Source organism: Trypanosoma brucei, chromosome 10 (assembly GCF_000210295.1).
Source record: "Trypanosoma brucei gambiense DAL972 chromosome 10, complete sequence".
Lineage (NCBI taxonomy): Eukaryota > Euglenozoa > Kinetoplastea > Trypanosomatida > Trypanosomatidae > Trypanosoma > Trypanosoma brucei.
In genome coordinates, this window is record NC_026743.1 from 3,835,515 (window position 1) to 3,859,665 (window position 24,151).

The 24,151-nt window shown below is 51.3% G+C and overlaps 14 protein-coding genes across 14 annotated transcripts; all 14 read left to right on the forward strand.

The window, feature by feature from the left end:
* Nucleotides 1–1,162: 1,162 nt before the first annotated feature.
* Nucleotides 1,163–4,873, forward strand: TbgDal_X19590 (expression site-associated gene 4 (ESAG4) protein, putative; the record flags this gene model as incomplete). Its single annotated transcript, XM_011780813.1, has 1 exon — nt 1,163–4,873. The coding sequence occupies one exon, from the start codon at nt 1,163–1,165 to the stop codon at nt 4,871–4,873; it is 3,711 nt and encodes a 1,236-aa protein (XP_011779115.1).
* Nucleotides 4,874–6,480: 1,607 nt separating this feature from the next.
* Nucleotides 6,481–6,882, forward strand: TbgDal_X19600 (hypothetical protein, unlikely; the record flags this gene model as incomplete). The annotated part of the gene is made up of 1 exon (XM_011780814.1): nt 6,481–6,882. The coding sequence occupies one exon, from the start codon at nt 6,481–6,483 to the stop codon at nt 6,880–6,882; it is 402 nt and encodes a 133-aa protein (XP_011779116.1).
* Nucleotides 6,883–7,364: 482 nt separating this feature from the next.
* Nucleotides 7,365–7,700, forward strand: TbgDal_X19610 (hypothetical protein, unlikely; the record flags this gene model as incomplete). Its single annotated transcript, XM_011780815.1, has 1 exon — nt 7,365–7,700. The coding sequence occupies one exon, from the start codon at nt 7,365–7,367 to the stop codon at nt 7,698–7,700; it is 336 nt and encodes a 111-aa protein (XP_011779117.1).
* A 950-nt stretch (nt 7,701–8,650) lies between these two features.
* TbgDal_X19620 (T. brucei spp.-specific protein) lies at nt 8,651–9,124 on the forward strand (the record flags this gene model as incomplete). Its single annotated transcript, XM_011780816.1, has 1 exon — nt 8,651–9,124. The coding sequence occupies one exon, from the start codon at nt 8,651–8,653 to the stop codon at nt 9,122–9,124; it is 474 nt and encodes a 157-aa protein (XP_011779118.1).
* A 1,087-nt stretch (nt 9,125–10,211) lies between these two features.
* TbgDal_X19630 (hypothetical protein, conserved) lies at nt 10,212–11,273 on the forward strand (the record flags this gene model as incomplete). The annotated part of the gene is made up of 1 exon (XM_011780817.1): nt 10,212–11,273. One exon carries the CDS (start codon nt 10,212–10,214, stop codon nt 11,271–11,273), a length of 1,062 nt encoding a protein of 353 aa, XP_011779119.1.
* Nucleotides 11,274–11,543: 270 nt separating this feature from the next.
* TbgDal_X19640 (mitogen-activated protein kinase, putative) lies at nt 11,544–12,641 on the forward strand (the record flags this gene model as incomplete). The annotated part of the gene is made up of 1 exon (XM_011780818.1): nt 11,544–12,641. The coding sequence occupies one exon, from the start codon at nt 11,544–11,546 to the stop codon at nt 12,639–12,641; it is 1,098 nt and encodes a 365-aa protein (XP_011779120.1).
* Nucleotides 12,642–12,839: 198 nt separating this feature from the next.
* On the forward strand, nt 12,840–14,720 carry TbgDal_X19650 (oxidoreductase-protein, putative; the record flags this gene model as incomplete). The annotated part of the gene is made up of 1 exon (XM_011780819.1): nt 12,840–14,720. One exon carries the CDS (start codon nt 12,840–12,842, stop codon nt 14,718–14,720), a length of 1,881 nt encoding a protein of 626 aa, XP_011779121.1.
* A 258-nt stretch (nt 14,721–14,978) lies between these two features.
* Nucleotides 14,979–15,518, forward strand: TbgDal_X19660 (hypothetical protein, conserved; the record flags this gene model as incomplete). The annotated part of the gene is made up of 1 exon (XM_011780820.1): nt 14,979–15,518. The coding sequence occupies one exon, from the start codon at nt 14,979–14,981 to the stop codon at nt 15,516–15,518; it is 540 nt and encodes a 179-aa protein (XP_011779122.1).
* A 420-nt stretch (nt 15,519–15,938) lies between these two features.
* On the forward strand, nt 15,939–16,286 carry TbgDal_X19670 (hypothetical protein, conserved; the record flags this gene model as incomplete). The annotated part of the gene is made up of 1 exon (XM_011780821.1): nt 15,939–16,286. One exon carries the CDS (start codon nt 15,939–15,941, stop codon nt 16,284–16,286), a length of 348 nt encoding a protein of 115 aa, XP_011779123.1.
* A 326-nt stretch (nt 16,287–16,612) lies between these two features.
* TbgDal_X19680 (eukaryotic translation initiation factor 4e,putative) lies at nt 16,613–17,368 on the forward strand (the record flags this gene model as incomplete). The annotated part of the gene is made up of 1 exon (XM_011780822.1): nt 16,613–17,368. The coding sequence occupies one exon, from the start codon at nt 16,613–16,615 to the stop codon at nt 17,366–17,368; it is 756 nt and encodes a 251-aa protein (XP_011779124.1).
* A 617-nt stretch (nt 17,369–17,985) lies between these two features.
* Nucleotides 17,986–18,363, forward strand: TbgDal_X19690 (hypothetical protein, conserved; the record flags this gene model as incomplete). The annotated part of the gene is made up of 1 exon (XM_011780823.1): nt 17,986–18,363. One exon carries the CDS (start codon nt 17,986–17,988, stop codon nt 18,361–18,363), a length of 378 nt encoding a protein of 125 aa, XP_011779125.1.
* A 751-nt stretch (nt 18,364–19,114) lies between these two features.
* Nucleotides 19,115–21,526, forward strand: TbgDal_X19700 (hypothetical protein, conserved; the record flags this gene model as incomplete). The annotated part of the gene is made up of 1 exon (XM_011780824.1): nt 19,115–21,526. One exon carries the CDS (start codon nt 19,115–19,117, stop codon nt 21,524–21,526), a length of 2,412 nt encoding a protein of 803 aa, XP_011779126.1.
* Nucleotides 21,527–21,979: 453 nt separating this feature from the next.
* Nucleotides 21,980–23,257, forward strand: TbgDal_X19710 (peptidylprolyl isomerase-like protein, putative; the record flags this gene model as incomplete). The annotated part of the gene is made up of 1 exon (XM_011780825.1): nt 21,980–23,257. One exon carries the CDS (start codon nt 21,980–21,982, stop codon nt 23,255–23,257), a length of 1,278 nt encoding a protein of 425 aa, XP_011779127.1.
* Nucleotides 23,258–23,575, forward strand: TbgDal_X19720 (hypothetical protein, unlikely; the record flags this gene model as incomplete). The annotated part of the gene is made up of 1 exon (XM_011780826.1): nt 23,258–23,575. One exon carries the CDS (start codon nt 23,258–23,260, stop codon nt 23,573–23,575), a length of 318 nt encoding a protein of 105 aa, XP_011779128.1.
* Nucleotides 23,576–24,151: the final 576 nt, after the last annotated feature.

Below are 24,151 nucleotides of genomic sequence, written 5' to 3' on the forward strand. Positions count from 1 at the left end.
GCATTGGCCTTTCCGTTCCGATGTGAAGGAAATAGCGAGGAAACTTGAGGAACGTAACGATTTGCGTGTGATTGTTCTCTTCGCGGAGTTTTCATTCCTGTATGATCTGTTTGCCACGGCCCTCAACAACACCGCAGGCGCCGCACGTCTTGTGTTTGCCACCAGCTTGCCACATTGGGGTGATACTGAAACCTCATCGAAGACTGCTCAACTGTTCCATGATGTTGAAAAAGACTCACGATTATGGACACCCCTATCACTTCTGGCATTCGCAACCGGTCGATTGATGCGGGTAATACTTCTTCATGTAGAAGAAATGAGTCCAGACACGTTGGTAAATTTTTTCTATGCCGATTCTTCCATCATCTCTGATGACATGCGCTACGGTGTATTCGACGACACAAAATGCGACACCGCAGAGAAACTTCCGAAGGATGATTGTGCCTCAAACTATGGCGCAACGCAGGTATCCGTGTGGTCTATGGCCCGTGCCCTGAACGCCTCCATTCCTCCACTTGCAGATTGCTTTTCTTCCACTTATATATATATATATATATATATCTTCATCCATTAAATTCTCTGCTACCGTTTAAGTTTGGGTTGAGGCGAAAATGCCTTGGAGGCGAGGTGTGGAAATCATCCAGGCAAAGGGTTATACGGGGTTACCTTCCAGCGTGTCTGCCATCAGTGATCTGGGTAGTGAAGCGCGGGTTGCTGGTGTGTCCCCCGTTTCGTTACTGAATACGTCATGTCAGTCTTTCGGGGTTACGCAGCGTGTAGGAGGTAGGGGAGGAAGGCAACCCATAATGCACATGCGAAGAAGGTGAAGTGGTGTGGGAACATGTGTGCCGGCAAATGTCGTCAAGGGGCAAAATATTACAGGCATCACCCACGGTCGATGAGACGCAAACTGGACCTTCAGTGTATGGGGAAAGTGATTACAAAGTGGCTCATGGGCATCGATAGCTTGCTCGGAAGCACGGGTCACGGATGGTGGCGTGTGTTCAGTTTGTCTCGAAGCCGTGCGGTGCGGTGAGTGCGGGCTTTACTGCACATGCCATAAGTACTGATATTCTCCTCAGTTCGCGTTCCTCTCCCCTACCAAATCCCTTCCCCCTTTTGTCTCCACACGAATATAGTTTACTCGGTTAAACAGAAGACCATGTGCGTTGGCACCCGTGCTGCTGGTTTTGGCGGCAGTGCCGCAGACACATCCATCGTAGTCGGTCCAGCACGGAGGAGATCCTACTGCGGCCGCGCCCTTGTTGGAGCGGCGCCGTTGCCAGTCTTACTGCTTCTGTTGCTGTCGGTAATGTGTGTGAAAGCCGATATAGAGATCGAGGTTTTCTCTCTATTGCACCATCAGAAGATAGAGAAAAGGTTCGTTGAAGCGGTTAACGCTGGCTTCAACGCTTCCATGACCTCGCGCCGGTGGAAGACGGCACCCAGTGTGCACGTCAAAGTCATGCATCCATTTACGCCCAGCGCGTCACCTATTAGTGGCTTCCAGCAGGCTGTGGAACGCAACAGGGGCAAACTCTTCGTTGTAGTTGGACCCCTGGGCGATTTCGGCACCGTCTCGTCGCTCATTACACTACTGGCAGAACAGGATGTGGTCGCCTTCGCGCCCCTAACTGGATCAAGTGGGGGTCGTGGGTGGAACCCTAATCTATACTTCACGCGTGCTTCTCCATCCGCAGAGCTACTGGCGCTCATCCGATACGCGTTGGGCCGGCTACGTACAATTCGATTGGGTTTCATGTACCTTCACAATGTCTTCTTCGGGGTGGAGGAATATGACGTCGCCCAGCGCATATTGCGTCGCATGGGTTATGGATTTTGCGGTGTTTTCACTTTAAGTAGCTCACTGACCGGGGTTGCGAGCACCAGACACTTCGATTCCGCTTGGAATACGTTTGTGGAAAGTCGTCCACAGGCTGTGATTGTGTTCGCTCCCCCCGTGGGGGATACGGCAAGGTTCATACGAAACCTGGTTGCTGACAGTCGCACGAGAAGTGCGTACGTGCTTGTTCCGTCGATGCTCCAGTTTGCCATTGAGAACATGTGGCGCGAGGCGCTGGCTTTTGCCGCTAGCCCATTTGTGGATGGGCAAGTTGTGGTAACGGGAACCAACCCACTTGCAAGGGACACACAGTATCACGCTATCCGACGGTTTCAGAGAGACGTGAGGTCGTATCTAAAATCGAACCCGGGTGTAACGGTCTTCAATGCCTCGAGCAATTTCGATCACGATGACATAGATGGGCAGTTGTTGGTTTATGGATGGATCACTGGTGAGGTGTTGGCTCAGGCGTTGAGCGTGCCCGAGCGTCTGACTGACAGAAAAACATTTATGCAATCGTTGTATGACCAGCGGCGATACGTAATTGATGACCTTGTGATTGGAGACTATGGTGGTGAGTGCGCTGGTTGGGCAGCCGGTCAGGGAGCAATGTGCTGGTGCAACCAGGGAGGGAACACGGTGCACGTAAGGGTGATCGGTAGAGGCTACCGGCTGCTGGATGCACCCGACGGAATTATGATGTTTGACTCTTCTCACTGCTACCCTAGCGAGGTCGAAATGCAGGCTCCGTTCAATGGTGTGTCTGTTCTGATACCGGATAGACCAACCGCATTGCATGCTGCTGTAGAAATGGAAGAGGGCGCCTCTCTACTCGAAGTGAGGGAGCACAACCAAGACAGCAGGCTGTTTTTCGACACCATCGTCTCGCCTTTCAGCGGAGCCGCCGAGGAGTTGCAGCGGGAGTGGTCCACGAAGATCACCACGGCTGTGCTGGGTGTTGTGGATGAGGCAATGCTAAAAACACCCGGTGTCGCGTTCATTGACCCGGTGCCGCTCGCGCCGCGACTGAACAAAATGGAAAGGAATGTTATTCATCTCTCGCCAACCCTGGAACAGCAATTTTATGTGTGCACGTCGTATCTTTCGAGGAACGACAAAAAACGTCTGCATATCGTTATCCGCAGTACCGATGCGGCCGCAATCGAGGATGTTCTGAAGAAAACCCTTGCGACGTTCAGTGTGGAACCGCAGTCAGTGGTAGTGCTGGACGGCAACGCCACGGTAGAGGGCCACCTGCCTGACAGTGGGGATGTTTACGTCATCGGCCTCACGGCAGCTGATCCCGTAGTGATTGCGGCCCATCTCAATAGTCATGATAGTGCTCGTGTGTTCGTTCCATTTTTCGATGTAGTACTGCTTCATGAAGAATTTTTTAACGCGTTCGAAGGCGTCTCGAGTGCTGATCGCGTCCTCTTCGCCACTAACCTACCACATTGGGCGGACGAGATCACAGCGTCAGAGGTTGTCCAGAAATTCTACACAGCGGAAAGAAATGCATCACGGCGAACGCCGCTCTCGCTTCTAGGATTTGCCACAGCGTATTTCATGCGGGTTATTATTTCCCCGATGAAGGCTATGAACGCAACTGCGCTTGTTGACTCCATTTTTGCTCAATCTGTAGTCAACGTCGGTGAGATGCGCTACGGCCCCTTCGCCGATGACGGTTGTTTTCTGAAAGGAGTGCCGCGTTTGACAGGTTGTGCCGTTAACTATGGTGCAACGCAGGTATCCGTGTGGTCTATGGCCCGTGCTCTGAACGCCTCCATTCCTCCACTTACAAATCCCATGACACCGTCAATGAGGTACTTGGACCCGGACGCCGGTAAACTTTCACGGGGACAACTTGCTGGCGTAATCGCCAGTTCCATTCTCGTCGCACTGCTTCTTGTGGCTCTGACTACGGTGCTGCTGCATGTCTCGCGACACAACACCCGTGATAACAACAGCGCGCCGAAGGAACCCACAGACCCCGTGACAATTGTTTTCACAGATATTGAAAGCAGCACAGCACAGTGGGCTGCCCACCCCGATGTCATGGCTGATGCCGTCGCCACACACCACAAGTTGATCCGCGCGCTGATCTCCCAGTACGAGTGTTACGAGGTGAAGACCGTTGGGGACTCGTTCATGATCGCGAGCCGAAGTGCGTTTATGGCGGTGCAACTTGTGCGGGATCTGCAGAGGGCGTTCCTTCGCCACAACTGGGGCGCGTCCGTGTTTGACGAGTGTTATCGCAGACTTGAGCAGGACCGTGCGTTAGAAAGTGAGGGATACGTGCCGCCAACCGCACGCCTGGACCCCGACGTGTACCGAAAGTTGTGGAATGGCCTCCGAGTGCGAGTTGGTGTGCACACCGGATTGTGTGACATTCGCCACGATGAGGTGACAAAGGGTTACGACTACTATGGTCATACGTCGAACATGGCTGCCCGCACGGAGAGCGCTGCGAATGGTGGACAGATATTGCTGACACGTGCAACATACCTTTCGCTAAGCACAGCAGAGCGTGAGCAACTTGACGTCACTGCGCTGAGCGCCGTCCCACTGCGTGGCGTTCCCGATCCGGTGGAAATGTACCAAGTTGATGCTGTGGTCGGTCGGTCCTTCGCTGCACTGCGCCTCGACGGGGAAGTCGATCTGGTCGCTGAAAGTGAATTAGCTGTTTGCCACGCCAGTGACACCAGTTCAGCTACTACTGCCCTGGATGAATCATCGCAGATCATCACCAGCTGCTTTGAGACGCTGCTTGGCGCATTCACTCCTTCCAAGCGGCGAGACCTGCTGTTGCCTATCTGCGAGCGTTGGCGTGTGACGTTGCCACAGAAAACCAAGTCCGTGTGGGATGATAACGACTGTCAGGAAGTTATGCGGCGTATAGCAACAAAAGTGGGCCGTGTGGTGGACTTCCATGTTGTGGATGACGGCGGTTGCTCGACGGAAACAGTAAGCAGTGCATCGGTGATTATTATATCTAATCGTGTGGAGGATTTCACCGCGCATCAAACTTAGCTGGTATGCTCTTCTGTGGGTACATGTGTGGCTTTCACTTCCCGTGTGGCAGTTCTTTTCTGAACTCCGTTTCGCTGTCTTCTTTTTTTTTTTTTTTGAGCATCTTTTTCTGATAAATAGCGTGCGAACGCAATAAGCCGCGTCTATATACCACCCCTCCATTTTGTTTGTCCTCTTCACGGTGCCTTCCGCGGTTAAGCATATAGTGTTTCTATCAGTCACCCTCTTTGTCTCTTAAGTATTTGTTTTTGTTTTTACTTCGCTCATACATTGGACCATTCATGGTGAAGCATTCTCAATTTATGTCGCCTTCACCATATTATCGATTCTTTTATGCTGTTCTGACAAATGTGTTCAGTTAAGCCGCAATCAGGTGTCTTGTTTGGATTACTTTATGTTACGCTACCTACGTGCATTTCTTCCTCCTGTTGCATGCGAGGCCATATGACGTTTATTGTGTTCCTTATTTTATTTTTATTTGTTTGCTGTTCTGCTGCTAAGCTGGTGTGATACGGCGCCCACGGGCCTTAGTTTGTAACTGCACGCGATTGTGCAGTGGATTCCGTGCTTTTGATTCAACTGCGGGCTGTCCCCTTGCCACTCCGGTGCGGCCGTGCCATGGTTGTGTATTTGATGTGTGGTTAGCTTGATGTAAAGCCCCTTCTCTGAACCTGGATTTCTCAACGTCGTTGCGCTCCCACTATTTTTATTGCTTAGCGTTCTATGTGGGTCTTTATCAACAACCACCTTGCAGCAAGTGTAGAATTGTTTAAATTACTTTGAGGGGGCCGGTATCGCCGACGTTGTAAGTCGGTACCCTGACATTATGCTGAACTCGCGGAGCTTTCAGCATATGTAGGCAGCATGGCTTCGGTACGTTGGTGAAGTAGCGTGCCTGAGTTGACACATCATCTGCTGATGTTAAGAAGCTTCCCGCACTTGTTGAATCCGCCATGCTCGCCACCAATCACGCGGCATCCACGGACCACTTGTTTGTGTGGAACGGGGCTTTCGGTTGAATACGTATCACAACGCAACTCGGGGTTTCACCAATCGCAACGCGGCCACCAAGAGCGTTGTAAGAAACCAAAGCAACCAGAGAACGACTCCCACTCTTGATATCCGAGAGGCGGCGGTGAGCCTTCGCAGGTCCTCCACAAGAGCGAAGGCTAAACCGTCACCCCTTGCGATGGGCTTCTGACAAGCGTAGCGCAGTGTTTGTGAGTTCAATCGTTCGTGTGTGTGTGTGTGTGTGTGTTGTCCGCTGAAGTTGTCAGACCCCATTTTTGCACTCTGTTCAGCCAAGGACAATGGGGGGACCGGACCTTCCCAAGCCGCTTGCTTGGAGAACGGAGTTTGTGGTGATGTAGAGGCCTTACTTCACATCACCAAGTGGAGCGGCAGCGGCAGCAGGGAAAAAAAAAAAGAGACTTCCGTGAATGCGCCGGGGTCGTTTATCGCGAGCGAGGGGGTGCAAGTTTCCCGCGACCCAACGGAGGAGTTGATACACGGGAGTCCCTTGCCTCCGTCGGCCCTCTCGGGACCGCAGTTTCCGCCTGGAGTGCACCTAAATACGTTTCATCCTCCACGATTTGAGTGATTGTAATATGTTCCCCGAGGCGTCGGTAAGCTGGCAACGAATGATGGACAAGTTTGTGTCTTGCTGTGTTGTGAAGAACCAACACTCCAAAGGGCAAGCGCCATCAGGCACAAAACTTCTGCGGTCACCTCACGCCTTGCCCGCGGCGGTCTTGAAGATTAGAATTCACTCCCCAGGAGGTCTGTGTGTGTGGGGGAGCTTATTTTCATTGATTTTCTATTTTTTTAGGAGTATAGGGTCCTTGCGTTTGCTCGTTTCTAAGATTCCTACGAAGCTGTACGCTTCTTACGCGCTAGTGGCCGTGATTCCACGTTGTTGCGCGGTGGGATCCTTTTGCAGTACTGTCCGCAGGGCACCAGCGTGTAGGTTCATGCGCTTACTACGGAATTGGCCCAGTTGTGCGGGCTGAACGCTCCCAAAACACAAACTATGTTGTCAAGGCCTATGCTCGCCAACTAGTGTCTACCTTAGTTCCCCCTTTACCTCGATTACAACTGACGGCCCCTGGGGCTGATGCTGTATTTTCTCCGGGATGTTCAAGCTCTAGGATCCCTGACGCACATTTGACTCCCCAAGTGAGCGGAGTATAGCCGAATACAAAGTCCCCCTCAGTATTTCCGTCCAGTTCCATAATTACCACTTCGCCTTTTTATTCTGACAGCCGTCCCTTGCTACGAGTAGCTGAATCACCTCTAATACCCCATAGACCTCCGTGAGCGCAGGGTTTTTGCCTTGAGGCCATTTGCCCTTGTGCAACCCCAATGTTTTTGTTTTGTTTTTGCTGGCCGGGTGGTGACCACCTTAGGCGGCGGGGGGGGGGGCGCGGAGGCGCACAGAAATTTTCTAAAATTAAAATTTTTTAACCTGGTTAAACAACCTTGAAACACATAAATGCGAAGCGCGCGTAAGATATTTCACTTTCCTAGCGACTCCAACTTTCGATGCCGATTCGTCGAGCTTTCCCGTGCGGAGCAGCGGCTATCCCTCGAGGGATGCACAAGAATGTTTTCACGACCGGTGGCCGCGAGCCTTGTGGTCACGCACCGCCCCTCTCCCCCACTACCGGAGAACCGGTTATGGCCGCCAGAGCCACTTTTACTCGGGCTTCCCAGTTGGGCCGACCAACGAGGTGTCGCTAAGCTCTGGCACTGTTTGGTCCCCCTTTTCCACGCGCGGTTCATTTTGTGCCTCCTCCAACAATTTCATCCGCATCGGCAGAGCACGTAGGCGGCTTTCAAGCACTGCACTAGATTTGCGACTGCCGCGATCCTGCTCATTTGGGTTGGGCTTGGGGTGGGTGGGATGCCGACGCCGCCGAAGGCATGCTCACAGATGCCTTCTGGTGTCGGCCAAAAGTGCCCTCACCGTTAAAAACAAACACAAGAAGGGAGGGAAAGGGGGAAAAAGCAACCAGCGGCAGCAAGTGATTGGCTGAAAGCCGCACCCTACTTCGTCCGAGTCCCGCGCGGGGCTGGCTAATTTTAATAATTCGGGAAGGGGCGATGGCGGCAACAGCACCCCCGGGCGTACCCAAGGGCCCTTTGGCCGTCCACGTCGCCATTTGCAGGGTCTCTTCGCACAACAAATTGTTTGATGGCCTAACCTTCCGGAAGCACAGCTTTTATCACCCAATCACCGTTTCCACAACCCTGGTGAGGGCAAATGCGACCTGACACCGCACATCTGTGATGGTTCTCTTTATAGCGACCTGGCGAACCCTAGCTTCGCCGCAACGGGCATTTCCAGAGAAAATTAGGCCTCGGCACCGCAATGGCGCACGCCGGACGATGTGGGCTAGAGCAGGGGCGGTGACTTTGTCCATCGCCCCAACGGTTTACGCAACGTTTTCACAACCTCGTTTACCCACCACCCCTTAAAGCCCTATCGGCATTGCTTCCCACACCAAAAAAAAGGAGGCGACCACGCTTGATGTGCAGCCGCCACCCTCTCCGACAGCGGGCCCTGACCCCAGTCCCGCACCGTATTCCTCGTTTTTTTTAGTTTCCAATCTCAGCTTCGCGTTGCACACTGGAACTTCAGAGTCCGCAGCCAGCGGTATCGGGTACGGCCCCTGCCCCACATTTCCGCCGTCCCCGCGGGACCATTCCGGCAGCGGCGATCGACGCATACCCCTGAAGACCCCGATGTGTCCTCATTTCGTGGCGCAACATGTGGAGATGGCAGCGTCAAGAAAGAAGCGAGCGGAGCCAACGCACATCCCAGCCGCTTGCTTTCCGGCTGCGCTGCCATCTCCACACTCAAGACGAGCCTTCCAAGGGGGTGACGTGCCGTTTCTGTACCACCATCGGCCTCGGGTTGTTCGGCGGGCACGGGTCGGCAAGGGGCCATTCCCGGGTTCACATGGAGCCGACCTTGCGCTTGTGGTCACTGCATGGAGGGGGATTTTATGGGTTGTGGTCGCCCCCTTTGGATGCCCCTGCCACCTGGAGAACATCACTGAACACGGTGACCGCCGGTCCGGGCGGCGTCAGCCTGACGGAATAGCGGTCCTTTTCTCTGTGGCGGCGGTGGTGGAGCTCGTGACTCAAGCCTGGGCATGCCTTTGTTTGGTGGCGTGCGCGGAGTCACTTAGGTGGGCGGTGGACGATTGCTCCCTTTTTTCGCACTATCGCGGCCGGTCTAAATGGTAGGGACCGCCCGTATAGTATATCACGCGAATGTGGTGTGTTTGCAATCCTTTGAGCATGTCAACGATGCGAGAGGTGCACCGTTACTCCGTATGGAGAAAAAATGTAGTGGCACGTAGCGAAGCCACCACCGAGTGATACGGTAGGCAACGATCATGGGTTCGTCGGAGGGAGTGTCCCGGTCGTTGACGGTGTTGTTTTCGATGCGCTGCGACGTTTTCAAGGCTAATTCGTTGCGAGCGGTTAATATCCCGTGTACCCGGTAACCAATGCTGGTGTGCCGTCAAGAAGGTGGCAATACCCATCCATCCGGTCGCAGCAGGTTTGTTTTACTGTTCCCCCATCCAATTTGTTGTTGATCGGTTTGAATACCGCCTCGTCGCAACGCGCACGCGGGTTCAGACGTCGATACGCCACCTGAAAGCTAACCCCCTAACGCCACAGTGGTACTGGTGCATCTCTAACCCGCAACGTTGCAAGTGACGCTGGAGCGCTGTACCGCAGAGCTGAACCAATGGGTTGCGCTGCGGATGCACTCTACGTCCGTACGTCGTTGCTAGTGCAAGTATTTGCATAGCATTCGTCAACTTACCTATGGCGCGACTACTTATATCCATCAACGCTGAAGTGATGTATATTCGCGGTTACCGGCGGGTTGTATCTACTGCAAGCGGTTTTGAAGGTTTGTACCGCGATCCTTCTATCTTCAGTACCCCAATGTGGGTTATATTTCTCATTTCTTTGTTTATTCTGTTCTGAATGCAACAAGTTATTGCAAAACAAATGCGTATATTGTATTTTTGTCATTTCGTTTTTCTTAATCCTTGCTTCGGGGGTACCAGTGTCTTATCGCACGTTTCTCTCTATGTAACGGGCGCACGTAACACTTATGAGCGGCATTTAACAGCGGGAAAATTTGGCTCCCGTGGTATTGCAAACCTCAAAAGAAACTGGCTGCTAACTTACCGGTATCTGCACACTTTATCCTCTTCGTCTACTTGAAATCTCTCTGCATACTGCATTTACATTGGTAGGCAGCACTTTTATCATACCAGCAAGAACACTCCTGATTTACAACTTAGTTTTTTAAATGCTTCAACCAGAGTGTCAACCGGGGTTTTGCTTCGATTCGGTTGCGGTGGATGGGAAGACGAACGTTGTAGTTAACGTCTGTGGGCATGAATCAGTCGGTAAAGCACTGACAAAAAGCATGGACGTCGCACCCACAAGCTATTTAGATGAATATGGAGTAGATAATCTTATTGTTCCAATATCTGTTAGGCCTCCATTGAAATGCGAAGAGGGTAGGTGTGATTTTGTTATCGACGTCGTTGTCCATCCGTCACTGACTGAGCGCTGTGTGAAGGGACACCGACTTTTTGAACATTATATAACCAGGCTAACAACCCTCGCTATTGAATGGATCTTGCAGGAGTGTGGAGTAAGACTAAATGCACGGGACTGTAAGCTTATTAAAGGGACGAAATACTATAGTTGCACAAAACGGGACGTCAAGCAAATGATTTCAGAGATGATGAGATCAATGGATACACATTTGAAGAACGAGTCAACAAAGACAGAGTCAGAATCGGATTTGCTAGGGGACAAACTTAAGGTAGACACCAATAGAAAGGATGTGGAGAATAGCCGATCACCCCTTGTTACAGAAATGCCTGCAAGTAGTGGAATTCAGAAAGGTTTCCTTAGCAAGGCCAGGCTATATGGAGACAAGGGAAGTGGTGAGTGTAACGAATCGCAATCCGATCCACTTCTTCATCTCCCTGAGAACCTTAGAAAGAAATGTCAAATTGTTGATCTTCGGCAAAGTAGTTGCACGCCACAAGAACCGGGAAAGGCCGGTCTAATCTCCAAATGTGATGAAGTGCTCAAAAATACTCCTACTATCCCTACAAAGCCACTCCACGAATGGAAGGTTACTTCTTTGAGTTGCGATGAAACGGTGGTTGTTGTACGACTACATCCACCGCCGGGCGTAACATCAATGAAGTCGGTAAACCTGGAGGTAACGCCGGGCACTATAGAAATTGACGAAACTGTTGTTAACCTACCGAAATCCATACGCGTGGGTGAAGTATCGGCGAAATTTTTGAAATCTTCGAGCAGCTTAATTCTGACGTGTCCGATAGCTTAGCATGTGAATTGCTCTGGTCGAAAAGCAGGAGAAATGTGGCCAAGTTTTATGGAGGATTTTTAACACGTTCAGCATCGCGACGCAATTCATTCAGCTCTGTTGCATTTAGTTTTACTGTGTGTGTATTTCAGTAGCCAACTTTTTGTGGCAAGGAGCAATTGAAGTAGTTTAAATCTTCCATATTTCTTACTTCTGTTCTCACATGTACAGTGTCTTATGAGTGTGCGAAATATTTCCGAAGGGTACCATATTTAGTGAGTTTAAGGAAATATGGACATACCACAAGAACTGGCTTGTCCTACGGAAGATCGACGTTTATACGTTGTCCGGGGGCAAACATTTGAAGTTGGCCGTTCTCATAAACTCGTGAAATTTATTGGATCCGGGTCGTACGGGTCTGTGTGCTCGGCTGTTGATGAAGATAGCGGCGAACGTGTCGCTATCAAAAGAATACAACGCGTATTCTCAGACTTAAAGGAAGGCAAGCGTATATTGAGGGAAATGGATATTCTTACATCGCTACATCACGCCAACCTCGTACGCCTAAGGCAGTTTATTCGCCCAGTACGGAAAGACGATTTTTCTGATATATACATAGTGATGGACCTTTACGACACGGATCTTCACCGGATCATCCGAAGTCGACAAAGTCTTACAAACGAACATTATCAGTACCTAATGATTCAGGCGTTTCGTGGGCTTTTCTACTTGCACACCGCAAAAGTTATACACCGTGACTTAAAACCAAGTAATTTATTAGTTAACGCTGATTGTACTCTGGCTATCTGTGACTTCGGGCTTGCTCGTGATGATCAATGTACGCATACCTCTGCGCTCACCGAATATGTTGTAACTAGGTGGTATCGACCACCTGAAGTGTTAGGCATGGGATCCCATCGATATACAAACGCAGTGGATGTCTGGAGCCTAGGGCTCATCTTTGCTGAATTGATGGTTGGTAAGACGCTTTTGCCTGGCTCTGATTACATTCATCAATTGATAATGATTGTCCATCTCCTAGGGACCCCCGCTTCGGAGGATATGGAATTTCTTAGCGAGGAAGCAAAGAACTTTCTTCTTGCACAGCCTTTTCAGGAGGCTCGACCGTTTACAGAACTCTTTCCCGCTGCTACTCCTGAGGCGGCTGATCTACTTTCAAAGCTGCTAGTATTCCATCCTGACAAGCGGCTTACGGCAAAGGAGGTGATTGAACATGCGTATTTTGCTAAGTTTAGGAACCCTGCGGCGGAGACAGGTGCTAAAGAGCCGTATGTTTGGCGACACAATGAGGGACTCACACTTGAGGGCCTTCGTGAGGAAATGTGGCGTATTATTTTGGCACATTCTCCCGGTCCAAAGGGTGACTAGGGTTGTATTTTCCTCATCCACTCAACGTTAGTCAATACATTTTAAATAAAATATGCACGAGATTTTGTCGGTAATGGGGCGAGGTCTGTGATGGCCTCGTTAGCGTCGACGTTCAGTATTTATGATATCAATGCTTACGGTGCTCACCGAACAGATAATTGTCCCTTTGCACCCTCTCAAGTGTGACATAATAGGGCGATGAAGCATGACTTTCCAAAGCGTCCGCGGGAGCCTGCACCCAGCGATTGCTGTGGCAGCGGGTGTACAAGATGTGTATGGGATGTGTATTTCGACGAAATGATGAAATACGAAGAACGCATGCAAAACACCGTAATTAAAGACGAGTTTGCAGATGGTGATGTTAAAGGGGGATGTGATAGTTCATCTGATGATGATGATAATGATGATAGTGATGGTGATGGTGTTTCATCGAATTATGTGGGCTCTGTTGTGGTCAAGTATATTGACATTCCCAACGACGAAGGCCGCTGCGTAACGGCAGCGACCTCGATATCGACCATACTCGGCCGTTTTTCTGATGTTGTTGACGTTCATGCAGTCGCGAGCAGCTCCCGTGGCGATTCCGGTGCTCACTCCCCCGTCGGGAACCAAGACATACATGTGCTTGATGTAGTTTTGGGTGAAACTGATGGATTCGAAAAGCTAAAATTACCATTGTTACCGCTACCGGGGGATGTTGTTGAGATTTTTCGCCCCAATGATTACAGTGTGGGAAATTGTGAACAAAACGGAGAGGTAGAAAAATTATGCGATCGCTTGGGTGTGTCTCCCAACCAGTGGTGTGAACTCTATCGGTCTCCGTTTGTGCCACCAGGCCACTTTCCCCCGTGGCTTCCGTTACAACAACCCGTTCAGATCCGTACCCTTTTGGCCTATTTTGTGGACATCGGGAGTTGCAGCTACATTTTGCGCCCAACGTTTCTCCAGACGCTATTCCGTGTCGCGACGTCTGTTAAGGGTGTTCTCCCAGATTCTTTGACACCTGAGAGTCGTGATATGCTGGAGTTGCTAAAGGTGTGTGGATCGAGTGAGGTGGCGCCACTGATATACAAGGCCACCGTAGGTGGAAATGCTACGCCATGTTTTCCACGGCTGATTGACGTTTTAAATGTGTTCTCATTCGTAAATTTTCCGCTTGCGCGTTTGCTCGAGGTCAGTGGACCGTTGCGGGCGAGAAAGTTCAGCGTAGCTAACTACACACTAAGTGAAACCGCTGACAGACAAGGGGGATCGTGCCTGGGCTCTGTGCAACTCTGTTTGCGTGGTGTCGACGTCGCCAAAACTGAAAGCGCCGTTGAGAAGGAATGCACCAGTGAACCTGCTCACATCTTTGCGGGTCTGCTGCGTGGCGCCGCGTTACGGCGTTGTACGGAAGGAGGAAATGGTGGGAACCACTTCACTGGGCACGTCTCAAACCCGTTGTGTTACTTTCATTCTCGTCAACATGCGCTTCGTTTGTATGTTGGCACTAAGCTGTTTGGTATGTCCTCGTTTGCGAAGAACTTGAATAGGGCTATCACCCCTGTTCGTCTGTCCACAGGACTGTCTCCAGTCCCAACGATGTTGCCATGGGTGATACTTGTGGGTGCGGGTACTGGAATTGCGCCCTTGATGAGTGCAGTGAACGAACTCGTGCGTCGCCGTGCTGATGGTTCGGCCGTTGAGCGTTGCAGTACTAAATGCTGGGTGGTGTATGGCGCAAGAAACTTCTCGGAACTCGTGTACCATGAGCAGCTACAAGAGGCGCTGAGGCTAGGTGCAATCTCCCGGTACGAAGTAGCCCTTTCACGATCGACTGCAGGTGAACACCCAAGATACGTCACGGATGTGCTGGAGTCGCATGCTGAGTTTATACGTTCTGAGCTTCTCGAAAGGAGCGGATGGATGTTTGCTTGTGGACCATTGAGTGCTATGCGGTCGCTGAGGGAACGAATGACCGCAAAAATTTTGCGCGCCGCGGACGACGACGAGAGTGTATCTGAACAACGCATTCGCTACTTGGAGGGCACAGAGCATCTTGTATTTGATATTTGGGGTTCGGTTGGCCTCTTCAGCTGAGCGGTGCGTATTTTTTTTCCCCCCAGAAAGGTAAGCAATCATAGCTCTATTTGTTTGTTGCATTGTTTATTTGTTTGTTTTCCCTTCACCACAACTCATGTTGTTTCGTCATGGTCGTGCCCACTCGTGTGTTTTGTGTTCGTTTGTGTTACTTTGCCTACGCGCAGTACATAAGGAAGGTCAGTAAGCATAATAATACAGTGACAAGCGTCAGGGTTTTGGGTGGGGTGATAGGGGAGTCTGTGTGGCTCTCATAGAATGTCAGATGGACTTCCGTGGCCCTCATCGACAGTGAGTACTCTCCAAAGAATCCCTTTTCGGGAGCGCCTGAAGAACTTTTACTTCTTGATTTTTAGCGCTAAAACGAACCGATGTATCCTTGCCACATCTATTGTGCTGTTGCTAATCAGCGTGGTGAGGAGTAGCTGCGTAACGACCCTTTGGTACCATACAGCTGAAGCAATCGTAACGTTGCTTTTCGTCTGCGAAGTCACTATTCGTCTCATGGTGATGCGAGGTAACTTTTGGGATTCTTCGTACAATGTAGCGGAGGCGCTGTCTTGTGTGGTTTGTATTACTATTTTTTTCGTTCTCCACTACACACGTCAGATGAGCTCTTCAGTGGAACATCAGTTTCTTATCGCACTGCGCTATTTGGGCCAGGTGCTGCGATTGGCGGGGTTAGTTGCGGTGGACACTGTACTCTTGGGAAGTGGTGAGGCTACCCTTCATCTTTCTTTTGTCGGCACCCGGCCATGTGTGGTCAGTGGGAGAGAAAACCTGTGTGATGTACTGTGAAAATTTTTTATTTTCCTCCGTGGGCTGTCTGTGCTCTCCAGCGATTGGCACCTGGTGCGACGCGGGTGGTCACTCTTTTCTTTCCGTCTCTCTTTTACTTCTTGCTGAGTAGTGAGCCGGGGGGTGGGCCGCAACAGATATGCGGCGGCATCCAACACGCGTTTCAGAGAACCTCATGCCATGTGCACATGTGGACACATAAACACGTAAGTGTCAATTAGTGCCCATTTGGGAAGTGCGCAGTCACCACGTCTCGCGTACGCTTTTTTCTTTTTTTTTTTTACCTTCCTTTTGTACATACCCTCCTTTTTGACTCCTATGTCTTTGTCATTTTTTATGCAGATAGTAGGCAGGCTGGAGAAACGCAGGTGTCCGCATACCTGATTGGACGTTGACGGGGCTTTGATCACCTTCTGACTAATGTCCGAGGACACGTTTTTTCGCCGTGCTGCCAATTGGATGTACGGTGACTCTGCGTACCTACAGAGGACGCCGCCACCGGAGCTTGGTGATAGGCACATCAACGAACTCTTGAGTCGCCATCCTTTTCACCCGTTTGACCCGGAGATGAGCTCCGAGCACCCTTGTAGCGAAAATAACTCGTTATTCTACTCGTGTATGACAAGTGACGAGGTCGAGGGCTACGAACTGCACATGAAGCACGTCACCTGCTATTTTCCGTATAAAGTAAATCTGATGAAATGCCTCTCGAGAGAGCGCCGCCTGGCACGCGTGGGGGCGTCTTCGGATATAGACAAACAGAAATGACTACTCACAATGAACATTAGGCCCAGCCACACCCCCTTCCGGCTGCCGGTTAAGCACGGGGCTGAGTTTTCCATTGGGACGCCAGTATTTATTTATTATCACAATTATTTTTACCGCGCACGATCCTTAGGTTTGGTAGACATACGTGGAACACATACAAGCACATGGATGTATATTCGTCTGTGCGCATAGTCAAACCGATAAGCTCATGTTTTCTGCAAACTTACACAGGACTCTCCCCCGACCCCCTTAAATACAGAGTCGTCACCTACGTGCTCGTCTCCCACTCTTGCCATCTATAGTGTTACAAAGCTCCCACACACAAGATGCAGACCTTACTGAGACCCCGCCCCGGAGAGCCCACTCTCTTTGGCCCACCCACCAATCAGTGCACTCAGCTATGGGGTGTCTGGGAAATGTGGTGCGTGTTGCCTGATGGCCACGAAGCAGCAACTGCTACACCAAATGTGCGTGGCAGCGGCGCGAAGAAGGGTGGTATGTCCAAGACGAAAGTGAAGAAGGCGACATGGCTTGACCAGGTGCGAAGCATCGGTCTATTCGACAGTGCTGAAGGGTTCTGGGGGATTATTACATGTACACTCAATCCTTCGCAGCTACCGCCCGGATTTAACTACTACCTCTTCCGGCGGAATATCGCCCCTATGTGGGAGCACGAAGCCAACCGCAGGGGTGGGCGCTGGGTAATGCGTTTCCGCGTCTCTCAACACGATGACAGCCCCGCTACCGCTCTCGACGGCGCTGTGGCTGCCGCAGCTGAGGCTCAACTCCCAGTGGATCGAGCATGGGAGGCGCTTTGTGTTGCAATGATTGGTGAGCAGCTCCCAGGCGATGAAACAGAGATTTGTGGAGCAGTGGTGCGGCGGGCAGAGCGTCGACGAGACTGGAAGTTAAGCCTCTGGACCCGGACCGCCGCGGACCGCTGCACGCAGGAGCGCATCGGCTTTTTTGTGAAGGACCTGCTTCATTTGGAAGATGGTTCACTACAGTATTTCTCGCACCGCGAACTAATGCAAGCGAGTGAGAAGGGGAGCTGGGATGTCCCACCCTTGTATCAATTGTGATGGAATTAACGCGAAGGCCCATGCCTACTGTCTTTTACCGCGCGGCCTTTCAATCGAGAAGGTTTCTAATCTCTTTTCAGGAAGCGTCCTGGGAGAGAAATGAAGTAATATATTCATAGATGCAGGCACCAGTCGACGACAGACCAACACATGGTCTTCATAGAATTTATAGAAAAATAGATTACATTTTTAGGTACCCACTTAGAATTGGTACGGCTGGTGAGAGAGCAATCAAGGGTGTTTCGTGCAATAACATCGACCAACAATTTCTAGAAACGTTTGCGTTCGTTTAGTTTCCCATTTGTCCAGTTGACTAGGAATCATTAACCGGAAGTCGATGTTCTAGTTAGTAAAAATCTGTTGTGTTTTCCCCAATTATCCGTCTGTTTTGTTTCATCGCTTGTGTCGTGGCTTAGGCCTGTGTTGCCCATACATTCCTACCTCCTTTTTGCCCTTGTGTGCCCCGTACGTACAATGTGGTGGTTGCAAACTACGCGTGTGCGTCCGTTTGTACACCTGCTTGAAATGTTAGGGGGAAAAAATAGGTTGGGTACCTAGACATTTTCACAAGATAGCTCAAGAATATCGAGAAGGCTCCGAGTGTAAGACACAGCATTATGTTCAGTCGCCGCGTGGCTAGCTGTTGCCCCATCCCCACAGCCATGTATGGCGCACTGCACATCAACACCAAGCGTCAGGCGTCCCGCCTCGTGTCGCCACTTGTACCGGTTGCGCCATCACTCAAACATGTTGCTGGGGCAAGTGTAACGGTGACGGGTGTGGTACTTGGAGAGCTCTCTACCGTGAGTCTCGCCTCAAACGTGTCGTTGTTGTCTCTTGTGGGCCCTTTATCACAGCTGTTTATGAACGGCTTTGCTTCCAACCCAGTCTTCATGCGAGTCATTTCCGATACAATGCATACTTATAGCGTTTTACTTCACTCGGTTAGGGGTGGTGCGGCACCCTCGCCACCAGGATGGACGATCGAAATGTAGCGCGGGTGTTAGTATGTGCACACAACTTTCAGGGGCGGCTATTCCCCTTCGGCTTACATGGTGGAGAAGGCGCGGAGGAAGTTAAGAGAAGGTGAACGAAGATAAGGGCTGTTCCCATAACTTCTGTGGATGCTATAGCCTTGTTCCTTCCCTTTCATATGCAGTTTGGCACCTGTCGACGAGGTTTGTAGAAAAGGAGGTAGGGGCACGTGGAGCCTATGACGCGCACACATAGGAAGCTGGGGACGACAAGAGGAAGAATAGTGTAACGGGGAGCAGTGTGGCAACGAAGGCAACAACGGTCAATTGGGGACAGGAGTTTCGTGATAGTTGTTTAAGGGAACGAATAAAACACAGTTCAGACATATATGAATAGTTGAGGTTTGTCTTATCTTTTGCCGTTAGCAAATGTCGTGGGATTTCCTCTGTTCTTCACTTCTAACTGCACATAACTGAGTTGGGAAATCACCAACTCAACTGTATCGGCTGAAAGGTGAGCGGAAGGATAAATTCTTTTGTTGAAGGTTTACGCTGCAAATCATACTGTGCTATGGTTTGAGAACTCTGTGAAGCCCTTAGTTTTGCACTCTTCACGCCCCCGCTTCCCATCACCTCCCGCATTCATGCTCACCAGAAAGACAAAACCTCCCTCCTTGCAGGGCTCGCGAGCAAACGGCACGAAGGGAAATAAGAGGTTGAAGTGCCTCCGCCCCTTTTGTGGGCAGCTACACTCTCCTACAACCTAGCAATCATGCGTAGATCGGGCAGAGGCAGTGCCGTGCGGTGGTCCTCGTTATGCAAGTGCCAGTGCTGTTTGTACCGCACGCCACTCGGTGGAACTTACTTCGAGCAAGCGCTGCCTCGGTCGTTGGGTGCCAGACAGGGAAAGGGCGTTCTCAGTACTGTCAACACGGCATTGTCCAGGAAGGCCCTGAAGCGGCGGCAATCCTTGCCACGGAAGAAGCTCAACGTCCCCCTCACAGCGGAGGGGTTGAAGGAGCGACTCAAGCAGCTGTCCGCAGAGGAGAGAGAACTTAGTATCGAAAACAACACAGAGGAATGTGATGAACCCTCACCTAACGAGTTTACAACCACTCATGAAGCTCGTGTGGCGCTGGCGAGGGTGTTGCACCACGGAGAGAACGCAGGCGAAAGAAAAGAGGTGGCGATGCGCATACCCAGTTTCTGTCGTTCCCCGGCTGTTAGTGAGACACAGTCGATTGTAGTTGATGACAAAGAGGGCGATATCACGAATGCCGCAGTCCACGTCGGGTGCAGCGTGCTCGGAAGTGACCTAGACCACCTGGAGCGAGATATGATACGTGACTACCATCAACGCGGAAAGAAGCTCCCAACGTTTGACAATATGTACAGGACTTTAGGTTGCGGACGCAAAGGGACGTCGGTGTCAGATACGGAGCCGGAAGATGAAAATTCCAGTGGGGCGATTCAAAGCGAATGTGGACTAGGAGATGCAGGGAGAAGGGGGACAGTGGTTGTTGCACCTTCGCACCTTCACCACTCTACACCACCAACCAAGGGACGAAGTGGTGAAGAGGAGGAGGAGGGTGGGTGTTTTGATACAAATACGCTACCGGCGGATGCGAATCCACACTTTCCTCCCGGGGCATGTGACAATGAAGTCCTTGCGCCCCTGAGCGGCGGATGTGCAGCTTCGGAGCAAACCGAAATAACCGACACTGCTTCCTTTATTCCAAGCAACAGCAGGCTCTCCACGGCAGTTTACGATGCTTATAGGCAACGGCCGGCTGATGATCGTCTGGTCGTGCTACGGGGAACTGATTTTTGGGATAACGAAGAAAACCGAGCACGTCTGCAAGAGCTGACGGATTATGCCGAAGAAGACTTTGCACGCGAGATGCTGATGGAAGGCGCGATGGACACTAGTGAAGTTGGTTACTCCACCAACAAGGTACGAAAAGAAACGCTGCTGTACTTTCAGGCACATCCCATTAACGAAATGATTCAAGAACCGTTTGCGCGCGTGCGGAGCATTCTCCCAAGCGACGGTGGACCGGAAGTACATTTCCCGGCCGATGACCCCGATACAGATGTTGATATTCCCACCGCCCAAGCGCGGACCATGGCTCGCGAACTCGGCCTCGACCTCATTCGGGTAGGTACACTGTACACACCCATAAATGACAGGCGCGTGGTGGCAGTATGCACTATCGCTGATCATCGAGAGCATATGAGGGACATGATTCGATTCAAGATTAAAAAACTTGGGGTGCAGCGGCCGCCAACAAAGGAGGGTATTGAAGTACCTTTCCGAGGTGGCACTCATCCCCATGCAGTGCGCTTTAAGAGTATCGGGATTGCAAAGCATCTACTCCTGGGCCATGTGGTGCGCATTAATCTCACGGACTTCGGCACGGTTCGTGAAGGCTTCCCCGTCTTTGGGAGCATCCTTGACGAGGTTGCGCGACAGGCCCTCCAACTGCGTGCTTACCACACCGCTGGCGTTGTGCGCGCTAACTATAACGAAGTTTACTGTTATCTTTACCCATCAACGGGGCGTTCGCCCAAGTCAACGGTTTTGCATCCCACGCAAGAACAACTAGCCACAGTACGTGATCGGTGTCTTCTTGAACGAGAACGTGAAGTGTACTTTGATGGCCTATACGATAAGAAGACCCCCCGAGAGCGGCTAACCTACATGAGGAAGCTGCAGGACGGCACGGCGTGGGCTGATAGGGACGATGGCCTCTCACTGCAACGCCAGCGTGATATGAAGGTAATGTTGGGATATTTACCAAAGGGAAATCATGAACTCTACGCCGCCCGTGGTGATGTGAATGTCCCTGCTCCCTTTCGGGCGAGCCACCCCACGTCTGTCGACCGCTGGACGCACCCACAAGAATCTAACTTGGAGCAGGCGGCGCGTGGGTCAGCTGTGCTTGCTAAGCGGCTTTCCATGACAGTAAGCGAAATGCACGACCGTCAGGAAACAGCTGAAAACCCAGCAACGTTGGACCGTTTCTACTATCGCATACAGGGTCCAGCCCTGGAGGCTGGTGAGTTGAAGGAGGCTCTAGGATTGAAAGGCAACCGCAAGCGGCTACCCCGGCGTGCCCCAGGCTGGGCGACGCTGGGAATGGAGAAGGTTTCCCCTCAAGAAGCGGGGCACGCGGCCAAGTAGTTACAAAATCATGTCACGGCTGATTTTTTTTTTTGTGGGTAGGTGTGTATTATTAACTTCTGCTTGAGTTGGTTGGTCGCTTCGACCCCCCTTACTATCTTTATCGCATATATTGCTCATGCAGTTTGTTAACTTCACTTACCCAAGCGATATGGAGTGCTTTTCTCTTAGTGCTTTACCTCCTTTTGGTCTGTGCATTGAGAACGTTGAATTACTCCTTGGTGCTGTCAGGACTGTGGGTTCCAAGGGAAGCACTGGGTGAAGACGACGATCGCAACACACGGCCCAACGGAGTGACGCCAGTAGGGAGAATTTGTTCTTATTTCTATTCTATTTCCTTCCTTATTTTTTTTTCGCCCCCCTCTCCCCTCCTCCTTGCTATTACCGTAGTTGTAAAGGCACCAGAAGGGAAAAACACAAAAGAACATTACTAACCCCGTTGGAAATTATCCAATGAGCTCACCAGAGAGCAGTGTGACGAGCTTGGACAGTCAACCTGTTCGCGAGGTGGAGTACCCCGTCGGTGTGCAAACCGAGGTTCCGGACACAAATGGCGGTCTCTTCAAGACGGTGCTTATTGAGGGAAGCGGGACTAAGCCAATAAAGGGTTCGAAGGTGACAGTACACTACGTCGGCACGCTGGAGTCCGATGGCTCCAAGTTCGACAGCAGTCGTGACCGCGGGGAATACTTCGAGTTCACGTTGGGTCGCGGGCAGGTCATCAAAGGTTGGGATCGGGGCGTCGCCACTATGCGGGTGGGGGAGAAGGCAGTTTTGCGCTGCACGCCAGAATACGGCTACGGTGCGGCCGGCAGCCCGCCGAAGATACCAGCGAACGCCACACTTCTATTTGAAGTGGAGCTATTCAGTTGGACACGGGAGGAGGATATTTCCGAGAGCAAGGACAAATCGATCATGAAAAGCCTTGCTGTCGAGGGTATCGATTACGAAAAGCCTGGATACGAATCCAAGCTGAAAGTTGACCTACGCGTGTACGCGGGGCCGCACAGCGATGACCAGCCAGGGACGCTGCTGTGCGAGCGGCTCGACTGGGAACTCACCTTGGGTGACACGCCGCTGCCACCCCACCTTGAGACATGCCTCTCAACTATGCGGAAGCGCGAATCTGCTTCCTTCCGTATCGATCCCCGTCTTTCCACGGAACACAACGAGGAGTTCAACATATCCCCTGGCTCGCAGCTAACATACGCAGTAGAGTTGCGCGAGCTCACTACGGTCAAAACATGGATGTTCGAGGGTCCGGCACGGGTGGAAGAAGCAGAGCGACGGAGGGCACAGGGCAATGAGGCCGTAAGGAGCGGAAAGTTCAGCGTCGCAGAACGGAAATATCGTCGAGCACTGGAATTTGTCGAGGCAGATAGCGGTTTCGGCAGTGATAATGATGAGAGCTTGGCGAGTGCCCGCAAAGTCCGTCTGGTGCTTTGGGGTAACCTGGCGCAGGCCCTTCTTGCCCAAGGGTCTCACCAGGAGTGTATCCGGTACTGTAACAGGGTGCTGGAGGTTGAACCAGGTAACGCAAAGGCATTGTTCCGCCGGGCAAAGGCCTATGATGCACAGAGTGACTGGCACGAGGCGAAGGGGGATCTTGAGACGATCCTGCAAGCAGATCCACAGAATACGGACGCCAGGGTGCTGTTGCAGCGGGTACAGGCACAACGCAAAGCCTACGAGAAAAAGCAGCGTGAGGCATATAAGAAGATGTTTTCGTAGATGTGTGCTATGAAGCGGGTCTTATCTCATCCTGTGACTCAACATTATTTAAGCCACCGCTACATATATGAAGCGACCATTATTATTACTATTATTATTATTATTATTATTATCACTATTATTATTATTACTTTTTATTTCTGTTACCTTAAACGCACTGGCCTTGTCATATTCCCCTTCCTCCTTTCCCCTCTTTGGAAGGTACCGTACCTTTATGCGTTTGATAAGAGGTCCACCACCGTGCAATCACTCTTCTCCACTTGTCTCCCGCGTCTTCAGTTTCTTTCGATAGCATCTCTTTGTAGCGGTATGCATTAGATCGTATTTACTTTGACGAGGATGAAGTAGCGTGGGAAGGAGAAACGTTGACTGAGTTGTATAATTAGGCCAACATCCCCCCCCTCTTTCCTCCCTGTGATTACCTTACTACTGCGCTTGTCCTGCTTGTGAACGTTATTGTTTACTTGTTTGCTGCCAGATAGCATGTGTGTTCAGATGGGGTTGCTGGTGTCTTCGGTTAAACCCAGGAGAAGCTGGCGGTCCGTGGTAGCGGCCGAAAGACATTCACCGGGTGCGTAGCCGTTTCAAGTTGCACTGTACTGACAGGCCCTACGGGTTCGTTACTGCACTCATGTCTCTTACTTAGCGTGTGGCGCCTCCATAGAGATGGGACGCAATTAAAGTCGCCTCCGGAGAACTGCCTGCTAGCAGTCCGTTTGTGGGCGCAGAGGGGTGTGGACTATTTGGTGTCTATTGGGGGTACCGTCCGCACGTCAGTCTACGTTCTAAACTTCAAACGGCTGGTCACCACTTCTTCGTTATGGAGTACCGCTAAGCCGGTGGTTTGTACTGTCGGCTCTACGGCTGTTTGATGCTGGCTGAGCATCAGGTTAC